This window comes from Gallus gallus, chromosome 22, assembly GCF_016699485.2.
Source record: "Gallus gallus isolate bGalGal1 chromosome 22, bGalGal1.mat.broiler.GRCg7b, whole genome shotgun sequence".
NCBI classification, from domain to species: Eukaryota; Metazoa; Chordata; class Aves; order Galliformes; family Phasianidae; genus Gallus; species Gallus gallus.
The window spans coordinates 3036506-3056999 of NC_052553.1; the positions used below are offsets into that span (position 1 = coordinate 3036506).

General features: G+C 60.8%; 3 protein-coding genes and 1 long non-coding RNA gene across 7 annotated transcripts; 1 reads left to right on the forward strand and 3 right to left on the reverse strand.

The window, feature by feature from the left end:
* Positions 1-333: 333 nt before the first annotated feature.
* Positions 334-6751, reverse strand: ARID5A (AT rich interactive domain 5A (MRF1-like)). Its single transcript, XM_040651564.2, has 7 exons — positions 6711-6751; positions 6228-6327; positions 5297-5441; positions 5126-5178; positions 4946-5043; positions 4711-4858; positions 334-4512 (listed from the first exon to the last, which is right to left on the reverse strand). Exons 2-7 carry the CDS (start codon positions 6288-6290, stop codon positions 3232-3234), a joined length of 1788 nt encoding a protein of 595 aa, XP_040507498.1. The 5' UTR covers positions 6291-6327; positions 6711-6751; the 3' UTR covers positions 334-3231.
* A 26-nt stretch (positions 6752-6777) lies between these two features.
* LOC112530165 lies at positions 6778-9447 on the forward strand. Its single transcript, XR_006932001.1, has 3 exons — positions 6778-6896; positions 8661-8833; positions 9252-9447. It is a non-coding gene; the product is annotated as an uncharacterized LOC112530165 (long non-coding RNA).
* A 4-nt stretch (positions 9448-9451) lies between these two features.
* Positions 9452-11673, reverse strand: LOC121107419. Of its 3 annotated transcripts, XR_005841555.2 has the most exons (3): positions 11504-11673; positions 10002-11403; positions 9452-9916 (listed from the first exon to the last, which is right to left on the reverse strand). XR_005841555.2 is itself a non-coding variant. In XM_046903434.1 (2 exons), the coding sequence occupies exons 1-2, from the start codon at positions 10063-10065 to the stop codon at positions 9729-9731; spliced, it is 252 nt and encodes an 83-aa protein (XP_046759390.1). In that variant the 5' UTR covers positions 10066-10497; the 3' UTR covers positions 9452-9728. The 3 variants fall into 3 exon arrangements, 1 of the variants encoding a protein (XP_046759390.1); XR_005841556.2 differs by having other exon boundaries at positions 10002-11673; XM_046903434.1 differs by lacking the exon at positions 11504-11673 and having other exon boundaries at positions 10002-10497.
* Positions 11674-14003: 2330 nt separating this feature from the next.
* On the reverse strand, positions 14004-16673 carry LOC121107418 (basic proline-rich protein-like). Of its 2 annotated transcripts, XM_040651566.1 has the most exons (4): positions 16315-16673; positions 14659-16214; positions 14510-14581; positions 14004-14424 (listed from the first exon to the last, which is right to left on the reverse strand). In XM_040651566.1, exons 2-4 carry the CDS (start codon positions 16127-16129, stop codon positions 14237-14239), a joined length of 1731 nt encoding a protein of 576 aa, XP_040507500.1. In that variant the 5' UTR covers positions 16130-16214; positions 16315-16673; the 3' UTR covers positions 14004-14236. The 2 variants fall into 2 exon arrangements, with proteins under 2 accessions (XP_040507500.1, XP_040507499.1); XM_040651565.1 differs by having other exon boundaries at positions 14659-16673.
* Positions 16674-20494: the final 3821 nt, after the last annotated feature.

A 20494-nucleotide genomic window follows, 5' to 3' on the forward strand; every position in this document is an offset into this window, starting at 1 on the left:
CCTCCTGCTAGTGCTGTTCCACTGGAATGTCCCTTTGGTTTTCTGCTTCTGAGAATGTTTGAACTTGTTGAAAAAAAATCTGAGGGTGCAGAGCAGATTTAACCATTACAGCCGTGTATGACAGAGCATGAAGCAGCATCAACTAGCATGGGGTAGCACCAGCCTGAAACGGGGGGAGCAGTTAGCTTCCACAAAGCCCCCAGATGGAGTCCTGGGGTGATGAGATGAAGCTGATTCTGGCAGCATTAAGGGTGGTTTCCTGGGATCTGTGTCTTACAAGGGCTCAGGACCAGGGCTGTCACTGGGGTTGCTTTCAAAGGACAGAGCTGAGAGTTGTGATTTGCTGTTTTTATTACTGTGATTGCTGGGGTTAATCTCGATGCCCTGCATGTTGCTGTCCCATGTCGTGGCTCTGTTGTGCCCTGAGCCCTCAACACCCTCTTCCCTGAAGGGATGAGGTGCACAAGGTCGTGTCTGCTATCCAAGACTCGTTCAGGGAGCATGGATCCCTGTGGATGGAGATCCCTGGTGCTGGGGGAGGCCCACGCTCCTCACCCTGACAGCTGGCACATTTCTGAAATCTCTGCCCACTTCCTCATCCTGCTGGCTCGTGAGAAGATCCTATTGTCACTTCTTCCAACCACCGCAGCAGAGGAAATACAATTGTTATGGGGGAGCCTGGAAAACAGAGCAGGGGAATAACCATTTCCCCCTTTGGCTGTTTGTTCGTCGAGAGATGCCATCCATCCCTTCCTTCCCACCCTTCCTGGATCGTCCACGTGCCCCATCCAGATGCTGCCCAGCTTTTGGGGGACTCGCTGTGACCTCATAGTCTCACCACTGCCTCATGCATTGGGCTTCATACCATCCTGACGGTGAGTAGTGGTCTTGTGAGGATGCTGAGCAATGCTCTTGAGCTCTGCCCTTTTCCTGGAGCAGTATCCCAAGCCCTGCTGAGCCTGGAGCCTCTCTATCTCTTTTTCCCCAGGGTTCTGTGGCAAAGTTAGCAAGATTTTACTTTGCCAGCCACCCGGATTCAGCTTCACAACCCAAATGTCAGCAGGGTGATCCTGCATCTCATGGCAGCCCTGTGGCTCTGCTCCTTTGCCAAGATGCAGAACCGAACCGGCTTGCACCTGTGGGACCAGCTGTCCTCCTGCCAGTATATACTGCAGAACTGATATTTCTGCATCCTCTGGGCCGTGTTCAGACTAAAAAGAGGAGCAGATAACATAGGGAAGGATCTGGCCTTCTGCTGGGTGACAGCCACCTGCATGACCTGTTCTTGCTTTCTCTTTTTCCCCAGGTGGTGTTGTGCTTCCCAGGGAGGGTGTGGGCCTTCCTGGGAGTGAGCAGCGAGGAACCGACCGGGTCTCAGCTTCCTTCCTGCCCTGCACCTGAGAGGGGGACACTGCAACCTGCTCAGGAGGTAAGAGGTGGCTGTGGGCCCAGCTTTGCCAGCGTGCACTGTGGAAGGGAGCAGATCAGGGAAAGACACAACCTGGGTGAGCTTAAGCTTTACTCTAGCATCTGCGAGAGCTGTGGACATCAGCATGTGCCTGACTCCTAAAGGTGAGGGTCAACTGTTGATGTTCAGTGTTCTTAAGCAGCCCAGTTTTACCTCCTAGGCACGTGGTCACAATTTCTCTGTGAGGCTGAGATACCCTTAGGGTTGTGGCATCTCCCATTTTGCTCTCACACCCTTACTCACAGTCTCTGAGAGACAACTTGAGCTCTGTGACCACGTCCTCGCTCACAAACTGGTGTCACTTGCATGCATTTTGGTGGCAGGGCTCTCAGGGCACAACGTGCCAGGACACTGCAGCACATTTAATCCCTTTCTGATGCCCACACTGGAGGATGCAGGTCTGGCTGGGTCTGTGATGCTTTATAAAGCTGGTCTGACCTATTTCAGCAGCAGTGAGAACTCTTCTCACCAAGTCAACCCTTAAAGCACTGTAGGGCAACTGGTGCTACCTGCAGATAATTCTCTTCTTCTTTCTATCCCAACTCCTTTCCTTTCCATGGAAACAGCAGAAGTGGTTCTTCAGAGCTGATTTACTGCTGCTGCTGTTTCTTCATGCTTTTGGGGGATGAGCAAGTGTCCCTTTAGGGATGAACATCTCTTTGCCCCTTCCATTTAACAGCTCATAGCAGGGTGCCCAGGACACCCCCCCAGTTGTGCCAGCTGCTCCTCACAAGAGAAATAAGTCCTGAGGCTGCAGCAAAGACTTTGGGTCATTTGCAGTGGCTCAGTGGGAGCTTGCAGAGGCAAAAAAGCAGCTGAAGTTGTGCTCTGCAGGTCTGTGCTGGTTTGCAGTTTCCTTGGGAGTTGCCCTGGGTCATCTGGCTGCCACCAAGAGTGCTCCTCTTCTCTCCACAGATCACATCCCAGGTGCTGTCTGTCCATCTGTGGTGGATTCCAGAGCCAGGAGGCCTCTCCATGCCATTGCTGCGCCATGCTCTCAGCCTGTGGCACCCACATTTGGACCCACGGATGCTCCAGGAAACAGCTGTGAATCCCTGAGGCTGGGAAAAAGGTGCCAGAAATGATGCAGAAGAAAACAGAGGTAGGTCTCAGCTTGCTCCCAGGTTAGGAAACACCTGCTAGGGTGAGGCTGGCTTTCCCCCACAGCCTAGCCCTCATCCCAGGAATCAAGCACACCCCTAACACCAGCAGCTGGGACCATCCAGCGAGGTTTATTTTGGATGCTGCCCTCCAGCACCCATTTCAGAGCAGCTAACGTGCTTCCCATGGATGCTTGCTGCCCTCCTGAGCCCCTTATAACCTCAGGAGCTCCTGCTATAAGGCAACATACTTCAGAACTGAAATGGCATTGTTGTGTAGGAGGGAGCAGGGGCTGTGTGCCAGGGAGCTGCAGGGCAGCCTGGGCACAGCATGGCGAGGTGGGAACATCCACTGCCTGACTGTGTTGGCAGCACAAAACTGCATGGGGACACAGCATCTCTAGCAAGAAAACCTCTTCAACTCATTTTGCTCCCTTATTATTTTTTTTTTTATATATATATAATATATATATATATATAACCTTGTGATATTGGTAGTTAAATCACCGGAGTACGATGTCAGATACAAACATCCCTAAGACCAAGAGTAAAAATGACACGGTCCAGCTCATCTTTGCCACGAGACACAGCAGCTCTGATGGCATCCAGGTGCTGCCTCGCCTCTGCGTGGGGCTGGGGCTGATCCAGAGCAGGACAGCAGCCCTACAGCTTGGTGTTGCGGTGGAAAGCAGAGGTGTGTGGGGTGCTGTAGGTGTGCTGGCTGTGCCACGTCGCCGTGGGGTAGAGCCGGTGCTGCAGTGAGCCCTCGTAGGACGTCGGGTAGTGCCTGGGGTCAGAGGGCTGCACAGAGGTGGCTACCACGGGGCTGGGGAAAGCAGGGATGATGAAGGGGTTGATGGAGAGAGACGGCACTGGTGGGGCTGCCTGGTTTTTCAGGTGCTCCAAAGGGTTGCTGAAGTTCACCGGGAAGCGAAGCATCGCTCCCTTGTAAACATCTGGGGTTTGAGGCACTGGGGTGAGCGGAGCGGCGTAACCGGGTCCGGGAATGATGGCTTTGGGTTTGGCCAATCCTTGGTGGCCCCTGGGCGAGCCAGCGCCCTTGTCCCTGCCCTCAGTTTCGTGGAGAAAGGGGGAAACAACCTGCAGCTTCCTGCTGGGGCCCAAAGCCTCCTCGTCCCGGCTCCGTTTGGCTGTGGGTGGTGTGGGGCTCTGTGGCAGTGGGGCGAAGCCGGCCCTGGGGGGCACCCAGCAAGCTTTGATGGCGGCGAAGGCGGCTGGCTGCGGGCTCTCCCTGCTCCACGCTTTGCTCCGCAGGTCTTGGGGCTGTTCCCGGCCAGCCTCCGTGTCCTCGGGTTGTGGTTCCAAGAAATCCTTCAAGTTGGAGAAGTATCCCCCAAAGGGGTGGCAGCTGATGGGTTTCAGCACCTCGTTGCGGTACGCGTGAAAGAAGCCGGTGAAGACAGCGGGCGCAGGGCCCCCGTCCTCAGCTCTTGGGTAAGGCTGTCTGTCCGTCCTCCCAGGGGATGTGCTGGGGATGGGTCCTGCCTCGCTCTGACCCCCCCGGGGTGTGTCCTTCAATCCTTGTGTCTCCGGGCTCCTCTGCTCCTTGAGGTGGGGGCTGACCGCCGGCCGGCTGGGCTCTGGGTTGGGGTGAGCGCTGCTTGCCACCTCCCTGCCCTCCAGGCAGTGGCGTTTGAGGCAGTGCAAGGACTCTGCCTTGCTCACCTGGGCCAGCAGCTTCTTCTTGGCCAGCGGAGACATGATGGGGTGGTTGCCTTTGGAGTAAAAGCTGGAGAAGAGGCGTTTGTAGGCTTCAGCATGGGCTCGGCAGGTGCTGGGACACCCCGAAGAGGGGCTCGGGGCCGGGGCTGTGGGGCTGGCGCATCCCTCTGCTGGCTGGCCTTGCTCCTGGGCCTCTGCTGGCTCCTCCTTGCTGGCTCCAGGGGTGGCTGCCACCTCAGGCTTTGCCTTCTCCGGTGCCACCTACAACCAAAAGCAGATTTGGGGTGTGGGTGCCGGGCTGGGCCATGCACCCACCCCATCCCCCTGCCTCCTCCTCCAGAAGCTCAGTTCTCCACTCCTTTTGCCCCTCACCCAGTACTCCACAGCCACGTGCCCAGGAACAGGGAAGGCTGAGCAGGGTATGGGCTCATTCCCAAGCTTCACCCCATGGCCACTCACCTGCTCCCGGCCCTTCTCCTTCTTGCTCCTCCTGCTCTTCTCACCCGTCTCAGTGCCCTTGGAGACCTTATACTGCTTGCGGGGTTTGCTGGGGGGCAGCGGCTTGTCGTCCTCACCCTTCAGGTGCCGCACATACGGGAGGACCAGCCTGCAGGGTGGGAGTCACAGCACTGAGCCCCAACCCCACGAAACCCCTTGGAGGGGGGAAACTGAGGCACACAGTGCCCTCCCCTACCTCTCATAGTGCCGCCGGGTGCACGTGGCCGCGCTGGTGCTGCCAGGGCTGCCACCCAACTCATCATATACGTTCTTCCACAGCCTTCTCCCCGTTACCTGCGGTGGGGCATGGATGGGTTAACCCTCCCCCAAATCTGGAGCACAGAGCTGTACAGCACAGGGCACGCTGCCTGCTTACCAGCTCGTAAGCTCCCAGCTTCTCCACTGCTTTGTAAATCTTCCACAGGTTAACTGGAAAGGAGGGAAGAGAAGCAAGTCAGCCAGACGTGATGCCCGCCAGCGCTGCATCCCAAAAGCTCCTCCGTCCCCAAAACATCCTCCATCCCAAAAGCTGCTCCCAGGTACGTACTCTGCTTGAAGCCGAGGTGTGGGATCCTTTCGATGGGCGTGTGCCTCTCCTTCATGAACTTGTAGAGGCTGACCAGGAAGGCCTCCTCCTCCTCTTTCTCACCGCTGGCATCTGCTGGCTTTGCCTGCTCAGGGCTCGGTGACTCCTGGGGTGGGATGCAGCCATCAGGAGGAGGGGGGGGACCCAGAGGGGGGGCAGAAAGAAGAACCCAGAAGGGAAACTGAGGCAGAGCGCAACCCTCCCCCCTTCTCCCCCTCCTTCCCCCCCCCTGGAGACATTTGTGCAGCTCTCCCTTCATTATTCAGCAGCCCGGGCAGGCAGCCAAGTTGGTCAAAGCTCCGGAGCCGGGCGAGAACACGAGGAACGGCTTCCAGGAAAACAGAAGGGCAGAAATTCTTGCTCTAACCCCCCCCTCCCCCCTTCCCCCCCTCCCCCTCCACCCCCCCCCCCGCCTCCTTTCTCAGCTAAAAATGTTTCTCGTTTGTTTGTTCTACATTTTCCGGAGTTATAAAACTTGTTGCTATTTTTGGGCAAAGCAGCTGCTCCCCTCCCCACCGCTTTTTTTTTTTCCCCCTTCTTCTTTCTATTCTTTTTAACCGCTTTCTGACGGCCGCCCTGCGTTAACGGCTCAGCTATTTCCAGGCTCCTTTAAATAAAAGCCGGGGGGGGGGGGGGGGGGAAGCAGTGCGAGAGACCCATAAATGCTATTGGCAGCCACGTGGGCACCCAAAATTGGCTCTTTTTCCCCCAAAGATGGGAAGTACTCCTTCCCCCCCCCCCCCCCCCCCCCCCCCCCCCCCCTCCCTTCTTGAAAGAGGTTTGCGTCACCCATCACGGCACCCCCAAACTGAGGATACTCCCCCCCCCCCCCCCCAAATTGGGGATGCTCCCCCCAAACTGGGGGTCGCCCCCTCCTCCCCCGAGCACTCACGGTGGGTTCGGTGCTGGCGGGGGGCTCCTCGCCCCCCCCGTGCTGCTCCTGGCCGTCCTCCATGCGCGTCTCCCCCCTCCCCACGCCTTTAGGACGGGCCCTGCGGGTGGAAAAGAAGGGGCACATTGCCCCCAAATCGTCTCTCCCCTTCCAAATAAGGAGAAATCGCCATCGTCCGAGTCCTGCTGCCACCTATGGTGCGGGCCCGCCCTAACAACACTGTAGGACCCCCCCTCAAAATAACAAGTTCTAGGAACCCCCCTCCCCCTCTCCTTTCCGCTTTGCCCCTCCCTGCCCATTCCAACTTTGGGGGAAAAGCCGCTCGAAAGGCTTTAAAAAAATTAATAATAATTTTAAAAAAAGGGCCATCCGTCCCCGAAAGGCTGAAGTAGAGGGGGACAACTCTGGGGGTCCCGTTTCCCTTTTCCCCTTCCCCCCCCCGCCCCCTTTTTACCCCCCTTTCCCGTGCCCGGTGCCGCTCACCCGCTGCCGCCGCGGCGCCATGTGACTGTCCCTCTGCACCCGCCGCCCCGCCCCCCGCCCCCTATTGGCCGCCGCCGCCACGCCCCCTTCTCCTATTGGGCTGCGCGCCGCTCGCTCCGCCCCCAGGCGAAAGGCATGCTGGGTGCTGTAGTGCCGCCGCCCGCGTGCGTGCGGTTGAACGGCAATGTATGTGAATGCGCGCGGGCACACGCGTGTGCAAGGGGTGTGCGGGGACGTGTGGGGGGCGTTTGGGACACGTGGGCAGCCCCGCGCGTGTGTGGCAACGAAGGTGCGTTCATAGGTTGCGCGCACGTTGCGTGCATCCACGTGCACGAGTGTTTGTATGCGGCTGTGCGCCCAGGTGTGTTGCACGCCGTGGGGATGTTCGTGTTCGGGTGTGTGTGACACACGCGTGTGCAGCCCGGCTGTGATTCCCCGGCTCGCGTTCGGTTCCCGGCACTGCAATCTGCGGGGCTGACGCGATTTCCTCCCCTTCTACGAAAAAAGCAGGAAACCAACCCGCAGCCCGGGGCTTTTTGGGGCACAAAGCGGTCACTTTGGGGTCAAACGAAAAGAAAGCGGCGGTGCGCCGTAAGCGGGCAGCGGCGGGACTGCGTGGGGCCGGGCAAACTGCCGTCCTGTAGGGCACACGGACGGCGGCCGCCCCTCCGCCGCTCAGCCCTGAACGCTTCGGTTCGCAGTCCCCGATTCCCGGCCGGCCGCGTCCCGGCACGGCGCAGCGCTGCGCGTCACGGCCGGGAATAGCACGGGAGCGCTGCCAGCTGAGTAAGGCGTGAAGTCATCCGCCGCGCTCCAACCGCCTGACATCACCACCACCCCCCCCTCCCCCCCCCCAAAAAAAGACCCCAAAAAGAGGCGCACGAGGCCGCTCCCCCCCCCGCTCTGCCCACCCCGATGGGAGCGTGGTGTTGGTTCGCTCCTGACCGGCGGCAGCATCCCTGGGACCCCCCCCCGAGCTCGCCGTGCCCAGCCCTGCGGGATGCCGCCGGGATACCGCCGGGATATAGGGACAATTCAGCCCTGTGACCCCACCGACCCCAAACTCACCTCTTCGGGAGGCGCCGGGAGGAGCAGCGCGGTGCTGTGCGGTGTTACAGGGCCGGGGATGAAGGCTGAGGATGACTCATCCCCACTCAGGGAAGTGGCGTGTGTGTGGCTGCTCTCGTGCGTGTGCCATTGACTCTTTCCTTACCGGAACCGAAGGGAGTTTTGGGGCACGGCACTGAATGACTGTGCCGGGTTTTCCGGAGCCCCCGGGGCTTTGGGGACGTCACTGCCGCCGTGTCCCCATGTCCTGGTGCTGATGGGTCTCTGCTCCTTTCCCACCCCCTCACCGTCCCTAGGATTTATCCCAGCTTGGCGCCTTGTCCCTGCTGTCCCATTCCTGGTGACTCAATGGGACAAACAGAGCCACTGCTGTCCCCCCCATCATAGACCTGGAGATCATCCTGAGCATCACTCTGCTGATGGGGACCACTTCTTAGGGTCCATCCCTGTCCTCAGCTTGGTTGGGAGCCCCCAAACCTGGAACCACCTGTAAACAGGGGGCAGTGTGGACAGCAGCGGGACTGGGGGCTGCTGTAGCACCCATGGGTGCCCAACCCCTCAACATCCCATCGGAGAACCCCCTATCTGCTCAACAGAGAGAGGGCCCTGAAAAAAATCCCCCGGTGACTCATTTGGGGCCAAAAAGGCAAAAAAAGCAGAAGCTTGGAAGGGGGGTGGAGGGGGGGCATGGGGACCCTTTGTTCCTCTCCCCATTTGGGGCAAGGAAAGGAAGGGGGTTAAGGCTGTAGGGTGGGAGGAAGTGGGGGGCTGAGACCCCCCAAAACCAGAGGGAGGAAAAGGAGAGGGAGAAGCAGGGGATGGGGGAGGGGAGAGGGGGGGGATGAGGACACTTTGAGGGTGACATTAACCCTTTCATTCCAGGAAGGAAACGCTCGGCTTTGACTCAGCAGCACTCAGAGCGAAAGCCGTCCCCGCTGTGTTGTTCTGCCAGAACTTCAGCCCTGCAGCTCTTGGCCCACCCCGTGCCTCAGTTTCCCCTCTTGCGACGTGCAGCAGTGCCACCCCCCACCCCCAGTCCCCCCTCAGGACCTGCGGTGAGTCTGGGGGTGACAAACGTGTCACCGAGGGACAGCATCGGGGTGGGGATGCATCGAACATAGCATCCAGGGGAGAGCCAAGCAGCGCTGGGGGTGTCAGCACCAAAAGCAAGGTCTCCCCCCATGGGAAAGGGGGGTTGTTCAGTGCCTTGGGTAAGATGTTGGAGGAGAGGTTGATATGTGATGCCTGGTACTGCCTGGACCCCCCCAGCCCCACAAGTGCCGTCCAAAGCCCTCCAGTGCTCCCTGGTGCTCCCATTGCCTCCCAGTATCGTCTGGAATCTGGTCGTGCAAAATCAGTGCCCCCCCAGTGCAGCTTGGAGACAACCCAGTGCTATCTGTCGCCCTCCAGAGCCCCCCAGAGCCCCCAGGTCAGCACACGCGATGCTCAGTATGTGACCATCTCCTTCCCCAGGGACAAAACAGGGCGATGGGGGCATTGGCAGCAGTGATGGTGATGAAGACCATCAGTCAGGAGGAGCTGCAGGAGCGGCAGCTCTCGGCTCACTGCAACCACACCAACATCCCTGGAGGTGGGCATTGGGGTCCGGGGGGGCTTTGGTGCTGCAGGAACCACTGCAGGCAGAGGGGTAGCAAAGTGAATACAAACCATTCAATAATTTAATGTAATTTAATGTAATATAATATAACATAACATAACATAATTTAACAGAACATAAGGTAAGGTGATGTAACGGAGTCCCACATGGTCGCAGTGCACGGTGGTGGTGGTGGACAGCCCAGGTTTGGAGGGGTAGGGCCGGGGCCGGTGCTGGTGCCCCTGGAGCACTGCCGCTGCTCTGTGTGTGCCGCGGGGGCCGGCGAGGAGCCCAGGGCTCCAGGCACGGTTTCTGCGGGCGCTCCCGCTTGTGCTGAGCCCACCCAGCCTCGCCTAGCGCCGGCGTTTCGCTTCTGGAGCATCCCGGCCCTGCGGCAGCTTCCTCTTTGGGGCCTGGATGCTGCCAGTGCGCTGCTCGTGCCCTGTGGTGGTGCGGGCGGGCGCTGGGCACTCGGCCGGCTCGGGCTGCCTCCACAGCAGGTCGTTGCTGGGCTGGGGGACCTCGCGAAGACTCATCGCTTCTGAAAAAGCAAGAGCATCCCCACAACGATGAGCACAGCCTTCCCGCAGCCACCCCCCTGCCGGCTCTGCTGCCCCCAAACTCACCGTTGTTGATCCAAGTCAGGAGGCAATGGATGTCGCTGATGTCCTCCGGGACGTCTGAGCTCATTGTCGCTGCTGGAAAAGCAAGAACATCCCCAGTGGGGCAATGCCAGCTTTCCCACAGCCACCCGGTGCGGACAGCCTGCCGCCCGCTGCGCAGCCCCCAAACTCACCTCCTGATTCCAGCGCTGCGCTGCTGCAGCCGAGCGGAGCCGTGGCGGGATGGGGGCACACGTTGGTGGGCGCTGGGTGCCGCTGCTCCTGGGTGTGCGCCACGGCATCTGCAAAGGGCCCCGTCGCCTGCTCCCAGCTGGCGGGCAGGGTGCAGGGCCCGGGGAGCACCCGCTGCTGCACTGCAGGTGCTCGGAGGAGCGTGGAGGGGCCGGGGCGGCCGGGGGCCTGCAGCGGGCAGCTGCCTGCGGGCTGCGGGGGCTTCCCACGGCACACGGCCCCGGGCCGCTGCCCCATCGGCTGCGGGCGCTGCCGCTGCCGCTTCCCTGCCAGCCGGGGATGTTGCCAGCAGTGGGCAGGGGCATTGGGGGGAGGCATACCCGGCTTCATCCCGCCGGGTAGGAGCTGGAGGAGGGGTAACTGCCTCTCCCCGGGTGGCAGATGACCCACAATTGTGTACAGCCCCTCAGGTGTGAGCTGAACCACAATTGGGGGCACCTCCTGAGGTGGGAGCTGACCCACTGTTGGGGGCACCTCCTGAGGTGGGAGCGGGCCCACAGTTGCGGGTACACCCTGAGGTGGGAGCTGACCCACAGTTTGGGGCATTGCCCCAGCTGTCAGCTGAATCACATTTTCAGGCTTTGCCCCTGGTGGCACCTGCACTACAGGTGGGGGCATTGCCCCAGTTGGGAGCTGACCCACAGTTGGGGGCACCACCTGAGGTGGGAGCGGACCCACAGTTTGGGGCATTGCCTCAGCTGGCAGCTGAAGCACAGTTGGGGGCATTGCCCCAGGTGGTGGGAGCTGAGCCACCATGGAGAGCATCCCCTGTGGTGGGATCAGATCCACCATTGGGACTACCCCCTGAGGTGGGAGCTGACCCCCATTATAGGGCATTGCCCCAAGGGGCAGCTCAACCATAGTTTGGGGCATTGCCCCAGGTGGCAGCTGAGCCACAACTGGGGGCATTGCCCCAGGTGGCAGCTGAAGCACAGTTTGAGGCATCGCCCCAGGTGGCAGCTGCGCTCCCTGTCCCTGCACACCCGGTACCCCCGGCTGGACAGAGGCCTGAGGCACCATGGAGGTGACATTGGGGGCAGGGATGGGCTGGAAGGATACGGGCACTGCTCCGCCAATGGTGGTCTGCATCGCAGCAGTGGCCGGTGGGGGCACAAAGATCCAAATAAAGTTGCGTCGGGTGTCGGAAGCACCGTCAGCGATGAAGGAATTCTCTCTGTGGGGAAATGCCCAAATGGGCGCCGGGGTGAGATGTGGGGCACTGGGATCCCCTGGAGGGCCGCAGTGCCAGGAGCAGGAGGAGCCTGCTGCCTTACCTGCCGTGGCAGCTCGAGAGTGGCAGTGGGGGGTTCCGTGAGCGCTGGGGTCAGCCCCTCTGCCCTGAGCTCACAGTGCCCCTCTGTGACGCTGTCCCGTGGTGTCACAGGCACTGCTCTGTGCCTGCCATGTCATCAACTTGCTGTGGCTGCAGCCGTGCTGGTGACAGCATGGGACGAGTGTGGGGAGCTATGGCCTCTGCCCATCTCATACTCTTCCTCCTGATGGCCACAACTTGCTATAAGTTCACTGCTGCTCCGTGGCGAGCACCAGGAGCAGGTGGGTGAGCAAAACGGAGTGGCACGGGGGGCATGAAGTCACTGCAAGGACAGAGCCTTTGGGGCTCCCCCTCCCGTTCTCTTTTCTTGCCCTCTCCATCCCATTTCCATTCTCTTTCCCTCCCCGTCTCCAGACACTTCCACACACGGACTGTTGTGTATCAGCACGGTGCCACTGCAGGCGCCGCAGTCCACTCCTGGCCAAGCGCTGCTTCCATCCGCTGTGGCTGTCCAGGTTTGTGCTGCAGCAATAAAGAACGTTAAGAAAGAAGTGTGTTGGCCGTGTCCCATTGGGGTGCGCTGTCCCAGAACACATCCAAGAGTCGCCTGTTTAGAGAGGAGACCTTGCTTTGTCTGCGCTGCGCAGGACACAGGGTGGGAAATCCCTCCAACGAGCGCGTCGTGTCCTCAGCTTGGCTTCTGTTCAGAGTGAGAAGTTTCCACGCTACACCTGCCTCGTGCGTAAGTCACGGTGACCTCGTGTGTATTTGGGGTGATGGAGCAGATCTTCCTGGAAGAGATGTGGAGGCAGCTGAGGGATGGAGAAGCGATCCTGGACAGCCAGCAGGGCGGCACCGAGGGCAGATCGTGCCTGAGCCACGCGGTGGCTTTTTGTGATGCAGAGATGGCACTGATGGACTCCAGGGGGGCAACTGATGTCATCTCCCTGGACTTGAGCAAGGCCTTCGATGTGGTCCCGCACCACTTCCTTCCCTCTGACTCAGAGGGAGGTGGGTGCAAAGGATGGGCTGTGGGGTGGACGTTCAACAAAGCCAAGGGGGTGCGTTCAGAGGGGGAATTGATCTGGATAGGTTGGATAGCCGGGCTGAAGCCAATGGGATGGGATTCAACAAGACCAACTGCCGGGTCCTGCACTTTGGCCGCAATAAGCCCAGGCAACGCTACAGGCTTGGGGCAGAGTGGCTGGAAGGCTGTGTAGAGGAAATGGACCCGGGGGTGTTGAAGGCTGTGTAGAGGAAATGGAGCTGGGGGTGTTGACTGACGCCAGACTGAACATGAGCCAGCAGTGTGCCCAGGTGGCCAAGAAGGCCAATGGCATCCTGGCTTGTATGAGAAACAGTGTGGCCAGCAGGAACAGGGAGGTAATTATCCCCCTGTACTCAGCAGTGGTGAGGCCGCACCTCGAGTGCTGTGTCCAGTTTTGGGCCCCTCACTGCAAAAAAGACATGGAGGCCCTGCAGCGTGTCCAGAGGAGGGCAACACAGCTGGTGAGGGGTCTGGAGCACAGCCTTATGAAGAACGGCTGAAGGAGCTGGGATTGTTCAGTCTGGAGAAGAGGAGACTCAGGAGAAGCCTTATTGCTCTCTGTAACTGACTGAAGGGAGGCTGTAGTGAGCTGCGGGTCGGCCTCTTCTCTCGGGTGACAGTGATAGGATGAGAGGGAATGGCTTCAAGCTGCGTCAGGGAAGGTTCAGGCTGGACGTTAGGAAATACCACTGCTCTGAAAGGGTGGTCAGGCACTGCAATGGGCTGCCCAGAGTGGTGGTGGAATCACCCAACCTGGTGGTGTTCAAAGAGCGTTTGGATGTTGTGTTGAGGGACGTGGTTTAGCGAGAACCATTGGTGAAGGGCGGATGGTTGGACTGGATGGTCCTGTGGGTCTTTTCCAACCTTAGCGATTCTATGATTCCATGATTTGCCTCTTGCATGCCCTACATCGACCCCAAATGAGAAGAGGAAACGGTTTTCTCCAAGTGCTTCGCTCAGAGGCTGCAGCACCTCTGTTATGGAGAAAGAATCATACAATCATAGAATTACTCAGGTTGGAAAGGACCTCAGAGATCATCAGGTCCAAGCGCAGCCTAACCATAGTCCCCTAACTCTAACAACCCTCCTCTAAATCATATCTCCGAGCACCACATCCAAACGGCTCTTCAACACATCCAGGGACGGTGACTCAACCACCTCCCTGGGGAGCCTATCCCAGCGATAGGGAGATTTGGATCAGATGTGGGGGAAGGTGTTCACAGAGGGGGAGCTGAGGCAGCAGTGATGGTGATGAAGACCATCAGTCAGGAGGAGCTGCAGGAGCGGCAGCTCTCGGCTCACTGCAACCACACCAACATCCCTGGAGGTGGGCATTGGGGTGCGGGGGGGCTTTGGTGCTGCAGGAACCACTGCAGGCAGAGGGGTAGCAAAGTGAATACAAGCCATTCAATAATTTAATGTAATTTAATGTAATTTAATGTAATATAACATAACAGAACAGAACAGAACATAAGGTAAGGTGATGTAACGGAGTCCCACATGGTCGCAGTGCACGGTGGTGGTGGTGGACAGCCCAGGTTTGGAGGGGTAGGGCCGGGGCCGGTGCTGGTGCCCCTGGAGCACTGCCGCTGCTCTGTGTGTGCCGCGGGGGCCGGCGAGGAGCCCAGGGCTCCAGGCACGGTTTCTGCGGGCGCTCCCGCTTGTGCTGAGCCCACCCAGCCTCGCCTAGCGCCGGCGTTTCGCTTCTGGAGCATCCCGGCCCTGCGGCAGCTTCCTCTTTGGGGCCTGGATGCTGCCAGTGCGCTGCTCGTGCCCTGTGGTGGTGCGGGCGGGCGCTGGGCACTCGGCCGGCTCGGGCTGCCTCCACAGCAGGTCGTTGCTGGGCTGGGGGACCTCGCGAAGACTCATCGCTTCTGAAAAAGCAAGAGCATCCCCACAACGATGAGCACAGCCTTCCCGCAGCCACCCCCCTGCCGGCTCTGCTGCCCCCAAACTCACCGTTGTTGATCCAAGTCAGGAGGCAATGGATGTCGCTGATGTCCTCCGGGACGTCTGAGCTCATTGTCGCTGCTGGAAAAGCAAGAACATCCCCAGTGGGGCAATGCCAGCTTTCCCACAGCCGCCCGCTGCGCAGCCCCCAAACTCACCTCCTGATTCCAGCGCTGCGCTGCTGCAGCCGAGCGGAGCCGTGGCGGGATGGGGGCACACGTTGGTGGGCGCTGGGTGCCGCTGCTCCTGGGTGTGCGCCACGGCATCTGCAAAGGGCCCCGTCGCCTGCTCCCAGCTGGCGGGCAGGGTGCAGGGCCCGGGGAGCACCCGCTGCTGCACTGCAGGTGCTCGGAGGAGCGTGGAGGGGCCGGGGCGGCCGGGGGCCTGCAGCGGGCAGCTGCCTGCGGGCTGCGGGGGCTTCCCACGGCACACGGCCCCGGGCCGCAGCCCCATCGGCTGCTGGCGCTGCCGCTGCCGCTTCCCTGCCAGCCGGGGATGTTGCCAGCAGTGGGCAGGGGCATTGGGGGGAGGCATACCCGGCTTCATCCCGCCGGGTAGGAGCTGGAGGAGGGGTAACTGCCTCTCCCCGGGTGGGAGATGACCCACAATTGTGTACAGCCCCTCAGGTGTGAGCTGAACCACAATTGGGGGCACCTCCTGAGGTGGGAGTTGGCCCACAGTTGGGGGCACCTCTTGAGGTGGGAGCGGGCCCACAGTTGGGGGTACCCCCTGAATTGAAAGCTGACCCACAGTTGCGGGTACCCCTTGAGGTGGGAGCGGGCCCAGAGTTGGGAGTACCCCCGGAGGTGGGAGCTGATACACATTTGGGGACATTGCCCCAGCTGGCAGCTGAAGCACATTTTCAGGCTTTGCCCCTGGTGGCACCTGAACTACAGGTGGGGGCATTGCCCCAGGTGGGAGCTGACCCACCGTTGGGGGCACCCCCTGAGGTGGGAGCGGGCCCACACTTTGGGGCATTGCCTCAGCTGGCAGCTGAAGCACAGTTGGGGGCATTGCCCCAGGTGAGAGCTGACCCACTGTTGGGGGCAGCCCCTGAGGTGGGATCAGACCCACCACTGGGGCTACCCCCTGAGGTGGGAGCGGACCCACAGTTTGGGGCATTGCCCCAGGTGGCAGCTGAACTGCAGGTGTGTTCATCTCCCCAGATTGGAGCTGAATCACACTGTCAGGCATTGCCCCAGGTGGCAGATGAAGCACAGTTGGGGGCATTGCCCCAGGTGGTGGGAGCTGAGCCAGCGTTGGGGGCAGCCCCTGAGGTGGGATCGGACCCACCACTGGGGCTACCCCCTGCGGTGGGAGTGGGCCCACAGTTTGGGGTACCCCCTGAGGTGGGAGCTGACCCCCAGTATAGGGCATTGCCCCAAGGGGCAGCTCAACAATAGTTTGGGGCATTGCCCCAGGTGGCAGCTGAAGCACTGCTGCGGGCATTGCCCCAGGTGGCAGTTGAAGCACAGTTTGAGGCATCGCCCCAGGTGGCAGCTGCGCTCCCTGTCCCTGCACACCCGGTACCCCCGGCTGGACAGAGGCCTGAGGCACCATGGAGGTGACATTGGGGGCAGGGATGGGCTGGAAGGATACGGGCACTGCTCCGCCAATGGTGGTCTGCATCGCAGCAGTGGCCGGTGGGGGCACAAAGATCCAAATAAAGTTGCGTCGGGTGTCGGAAGCACCGTCAGCGATGAAGGAATTCTCTCTGTGGGGAAATGCCCAAATGGGCGCCGGGGTGAGATGTGGGGCACTGGGATCCCCTGGAGGGCCGCAGTGCCAGGAGCAGGAGGAGCCTGCTGCCTTACCTGCCGTGGCAGCTCGAGAGTGGCAGTGGGGGGTTCCGTGAGCGCTGGGGTCAGCCCCTCTGCCCTGAGCTCACAGTGCCTCTCTGTGACGCTGTCCCGTGGTGTCACAGGCACTGCTCTGTGCCTGCCATGTCATCAACTTGCTGTGGCTGCAGCCGTGCTGGTGACAGCATGGGACGAGTGTGGGGAGCTATGGCCTCTGCCCATCTCATACTCTTCCTCCTGATGGCCACAACTTGCTCTAAGTTCGCTGCTGCTCCGTGGCGAGCACCAGGAGCAGGTGGGTGAGCAAAACGGAGCGGCACGGGGGGCATGAAGTCACTGCAAGGACAGAGCCTTTGGGGCTCCCCCTCCCGTTCTCTTTTCTTCCCCTCTCCATCCCCCTCCCTTTCTCTTCCCCTCCCCGTCTCCAGACAGTTCCACACACGGACTGTTGTGTATCAGCACGGTGCCACTGCAGGCGCCGCAGTCCACTCCTGGCCAAGCGCTGCTTCCAACCGCTGTGGCTGTCCAGGTTTGTGCTGCAGCAATAAAGAACGTTAAGAAAGAAGTGTGTTGGCCGTGTCCCATTGGGGTGCGTTGTCCCAGAACACATCCAAGAGTCGCCTGTTTAGAGAGGAGACCTTGCTTTGTCTGCGCTGCGCAGGACACAGGGTGGGAAATCCCTCCAACGAGCGCGTCGTGTCCTCAGCTTGGCTTCTGTTCAGAGTGAGAAGTTTCCATGCTACACCTGCCTCGTGCGTAAGTCACGGTGACCTCGTGTGTATTTGGGGTGATGGAGCAGATCTTCCTGGAAGAGATGTGGAGGCAGCTGAGGGATGGAGAAGCGATCCTGGACAGCCAGCAGGGCGGCACCGAGGGCAGATCGTGCCTGAGCCACGCGGTGGCTTTTTGTGATGCAGAGATGGCAGTGATGGACTCCAGGGGGGCAACTGATGTCATCTCCCTGGACTTGAGCAAGGCCTTCGATGTGGTCCCGCACCACTTCCTTCCCTCTGACTCAGAGGGAGGTGGGTGCAAAGGATGGGCTGTGGGGTGGACGTTCAACAAAGCCAAGGGGGTGCGTTCAGAGGGGGAGTTGATCTGGATAGGTTGGACAGCCGGGCTGAAGCCAATGGGATGGGATTCAACAAGACCAACTGCCGGGTCCTGCACTTTGGCCGCAATAAGCCCAGGCAATGCTACAGGCTTGGGGCAGAGTGGCTGGAAGACTGTGTAGAGGAAATGGACCCGGGGGTGTTGAAGGCTGTGTAGAGGAAATGGAGCTGGGGGTGTTGACTGACGCCAGACTGAACATGAGCCAGCAGTGTGCCCAGGTGGCCAAGAAGGCCAATGGCATCCTGGCTTGTATGAGAAACAGTGTGGCCAGCAGGAACAGGGAGGTAATTGTCCCCCTGTACTCAGCAGTGGTGAGGCCGCACCTCGAGTGCTGTGTCCAGTTTTGGGCCCCTCACTGTATGAAAGACATGGAGGCCCTGCAGCGTGTCCAGAGGAGGGCAACACAGCTGGTGAGGGCTCTGGAGCACAGACCTTATGAGGAGCGGCTGAAGGAGCTGGGGTTGGTCAGTCTGGAGAAGAGGAGGCTCAGGGGAGGCCTTATTGCTCTCTGTAACTGCCTGAAGGGAGGTTGTAGTGAGCTGCGGGTCGGCCTCTTCTCTCGGGTGACAGTGATAGGACGAGAGGGAATGGCTTCAAGCTGCGCCAGGGAAGGTTCAGGCTGGACTTTAGGAAATGCTACTGCGGGCGCTCCCGCTTGTGCTGAGCCCACCCAGCCTCGCCTAGCGCCGGCGTTTCGCTTCTGGAGCATCCCGGCCCTGCGGCAGCTTCCTCTTTGGGGCCTGGATGCTGCCAGTGCGCTGCTCGTGCCCTGTGGTGGTGCGGGCGGGCGCTGGGCACTCGGCCGGCTCGGGCTGCCTCCACAGCAGGTCGTTGCTGGGCTGGGGGACCTCGCGAAGACTCATCGCTTCTGAAAAAGCAAGAGCATCCCCACAACGATGAGCACAGCCTTCCCGCAGCCACCCGGTGCAGACAACCCCTGCCGGCTCTGCTGCCCCCAAACTCACCGTTGTTGATCCAAGTCAGGAGGCAATGGATGTCGCTGATGTCCTCCGGGACGTCTGAGCTCATTGTCGCTGCTGGAAAAGCAAGAACATCCCCAGTGGGGCAATGCCAGCTTTCCCACAGCCACCCGGTGCGGACAGCCTGCCGCCCGCTGCGCAGCCCCCAAACTCACCTCCTGATTCCAGCGCTGCGCTGCTGCAGCCGAGCGGAGCCGTGGCGGGATGGGGGCACACGTTGGTGGGCGCTGGGTGCCGCTGCTCCTGGGTGTGCGCCACGGCATCTGCAAAGGGCCCCGTCGCCTGCTCCCAGCTGGCGGGCAGGGTGCAGGGCCCGGGGAGCACCCGCTGCTGCACTGCAGGTGCTCGGAGGAGCGTGGAGGGGCCGGGGCGGCCGGGGGCCTGCAGCGGGCAGCTGCCTGCGGGCTGCGGGGGCTTCCCACGGCACACGGCCCCGGGCCGCAGCCCCATCGGCTGCTGGCGCTGCCGCTGCCGCTTCCCTGCCAGCCGGGGATGTTGCCAGCAGTGGGCAGGGGCATTGGGGGGAGGCATACCCGGCTTCATCCCGCCGGGTAGGAGCTGGAGGAGGGGTAACTGCCTCTCCCCGGGTGGGAGATGACCCACAATTGTGTACAGCCCCTCAGGTGTGAGCTGAACCACAATTGGGGGCACCTCCTGAGGTGGGAGCTGACCCACTGTTGGGGGCACCTCCTGAGGTGGGAGCTGACCCACAGTGGGGGGAACCCCCTGAGATGGAAGCGGGCCCACAGTTTGGGGTACCCCCTGAACTGGGAGCTGACCCACTGTTGGGGGCACCACCTGAGTTGGGATCAGACCCACCGTTGGGGGCACCCCCTGAATTGGGAGTTGTCCCACAGTTGGGGGCAATGCCTCAGCTGGCAGCTGAAGCACACTTCCAGGCAATGCCCCTGGTGACAGCTGAAGCACAGTTGGGGGCATTGCCCCAGGTGGGAGCTGACCCACTGTTGGGGGCAGCCCCTGAGGCGGGTTCAGACCCACCATTGGGGCTACCCCCTGAGATGGGAGCGGGCCCACAGTTTGGGGCATTGCCCCAGGTGGCAGCTGAACCACTGCTGCGGGCATTGCCCCAGCTGGCAGCTGAAGCACAGTTTGAGGCATTGCCCCAGGTGGCAGCTGCGCTCCCTGTCCCTGCACACCTGGTACCCCCGGCTGGACAGAGGCCTGAGGCACCATGGAGGTGACATTGGGGGCAGGGATGGGCTGGAAGGATACGGGCACTGCTCCGCCAATGGTGGTCTTCATTGCAGCAGTGGCCGGTGGGGGCACAAAGGCTCCAAATAAAATGGCGTCGGGTGTCGGAAGCACCGTCAGCGATGAAGGAATTCTCTCTGTGGGGAAATGCCCAAATGGGCGCCGGGGTGAGATGTGGGGCACTGGGACCCCCTGGAGGGCCGCAGTGCCAGGAGCAGGAGGAGCCTGCTGCCTTACCTGCCGTGGCAGCTCGAGAGTGGCAGTGGGGGGTTCCGTGAGCGCTGGGGTCAGCCCCTCTGCCCTGAGCTCACAGTGCCTCTCTGTGACGCTGTCCCGTGGTGTCACAGGCACTGCTCTGTGCCTGCCACGTCATCAACTTGCTGTGGCTGCAGTCATGCTGGTGACAGCATGGGACGAGTGTGGGGAGCTATGGCCTCTGCCCGTCTCATACTCCTCCTCCTGATGGCCACAACTTGCTATAAATTCGCTGCTGCTCCGTGGCGAGCACCAGGAGCAGGTGGGTGAGCAAAACGGAGCGGCACGGGGGGCACGAAGTCACTGCAAGGACAGAGCCTTTGGGGCTCCCCCTCCCGTTCTCTTCCCCTCCCCTCTCCATCCCCTTTCCGTTCTCTTCCCCTCCCCGTCTCCAGACACTTCCACACACGGACTGTTGTGTATCAGCACGGTGCCACTGCAGGCGCCGCAGTCCACTCCTGGCCAAGCGCTGCTTCCATCCGCTGTGGCTGTCCAGGTTTGTGCTGCAGCAATAAAGAACGTTAAGAAAGAAGTGTGTTGGCTGTGTCCCATTGGGGTGCGCTGTCCCAGAACACATCCAAGAGTCGCCTGTTTAGAGAGGAGACCTTGCTTTGTCTGCGCTGCGCAGGACACAG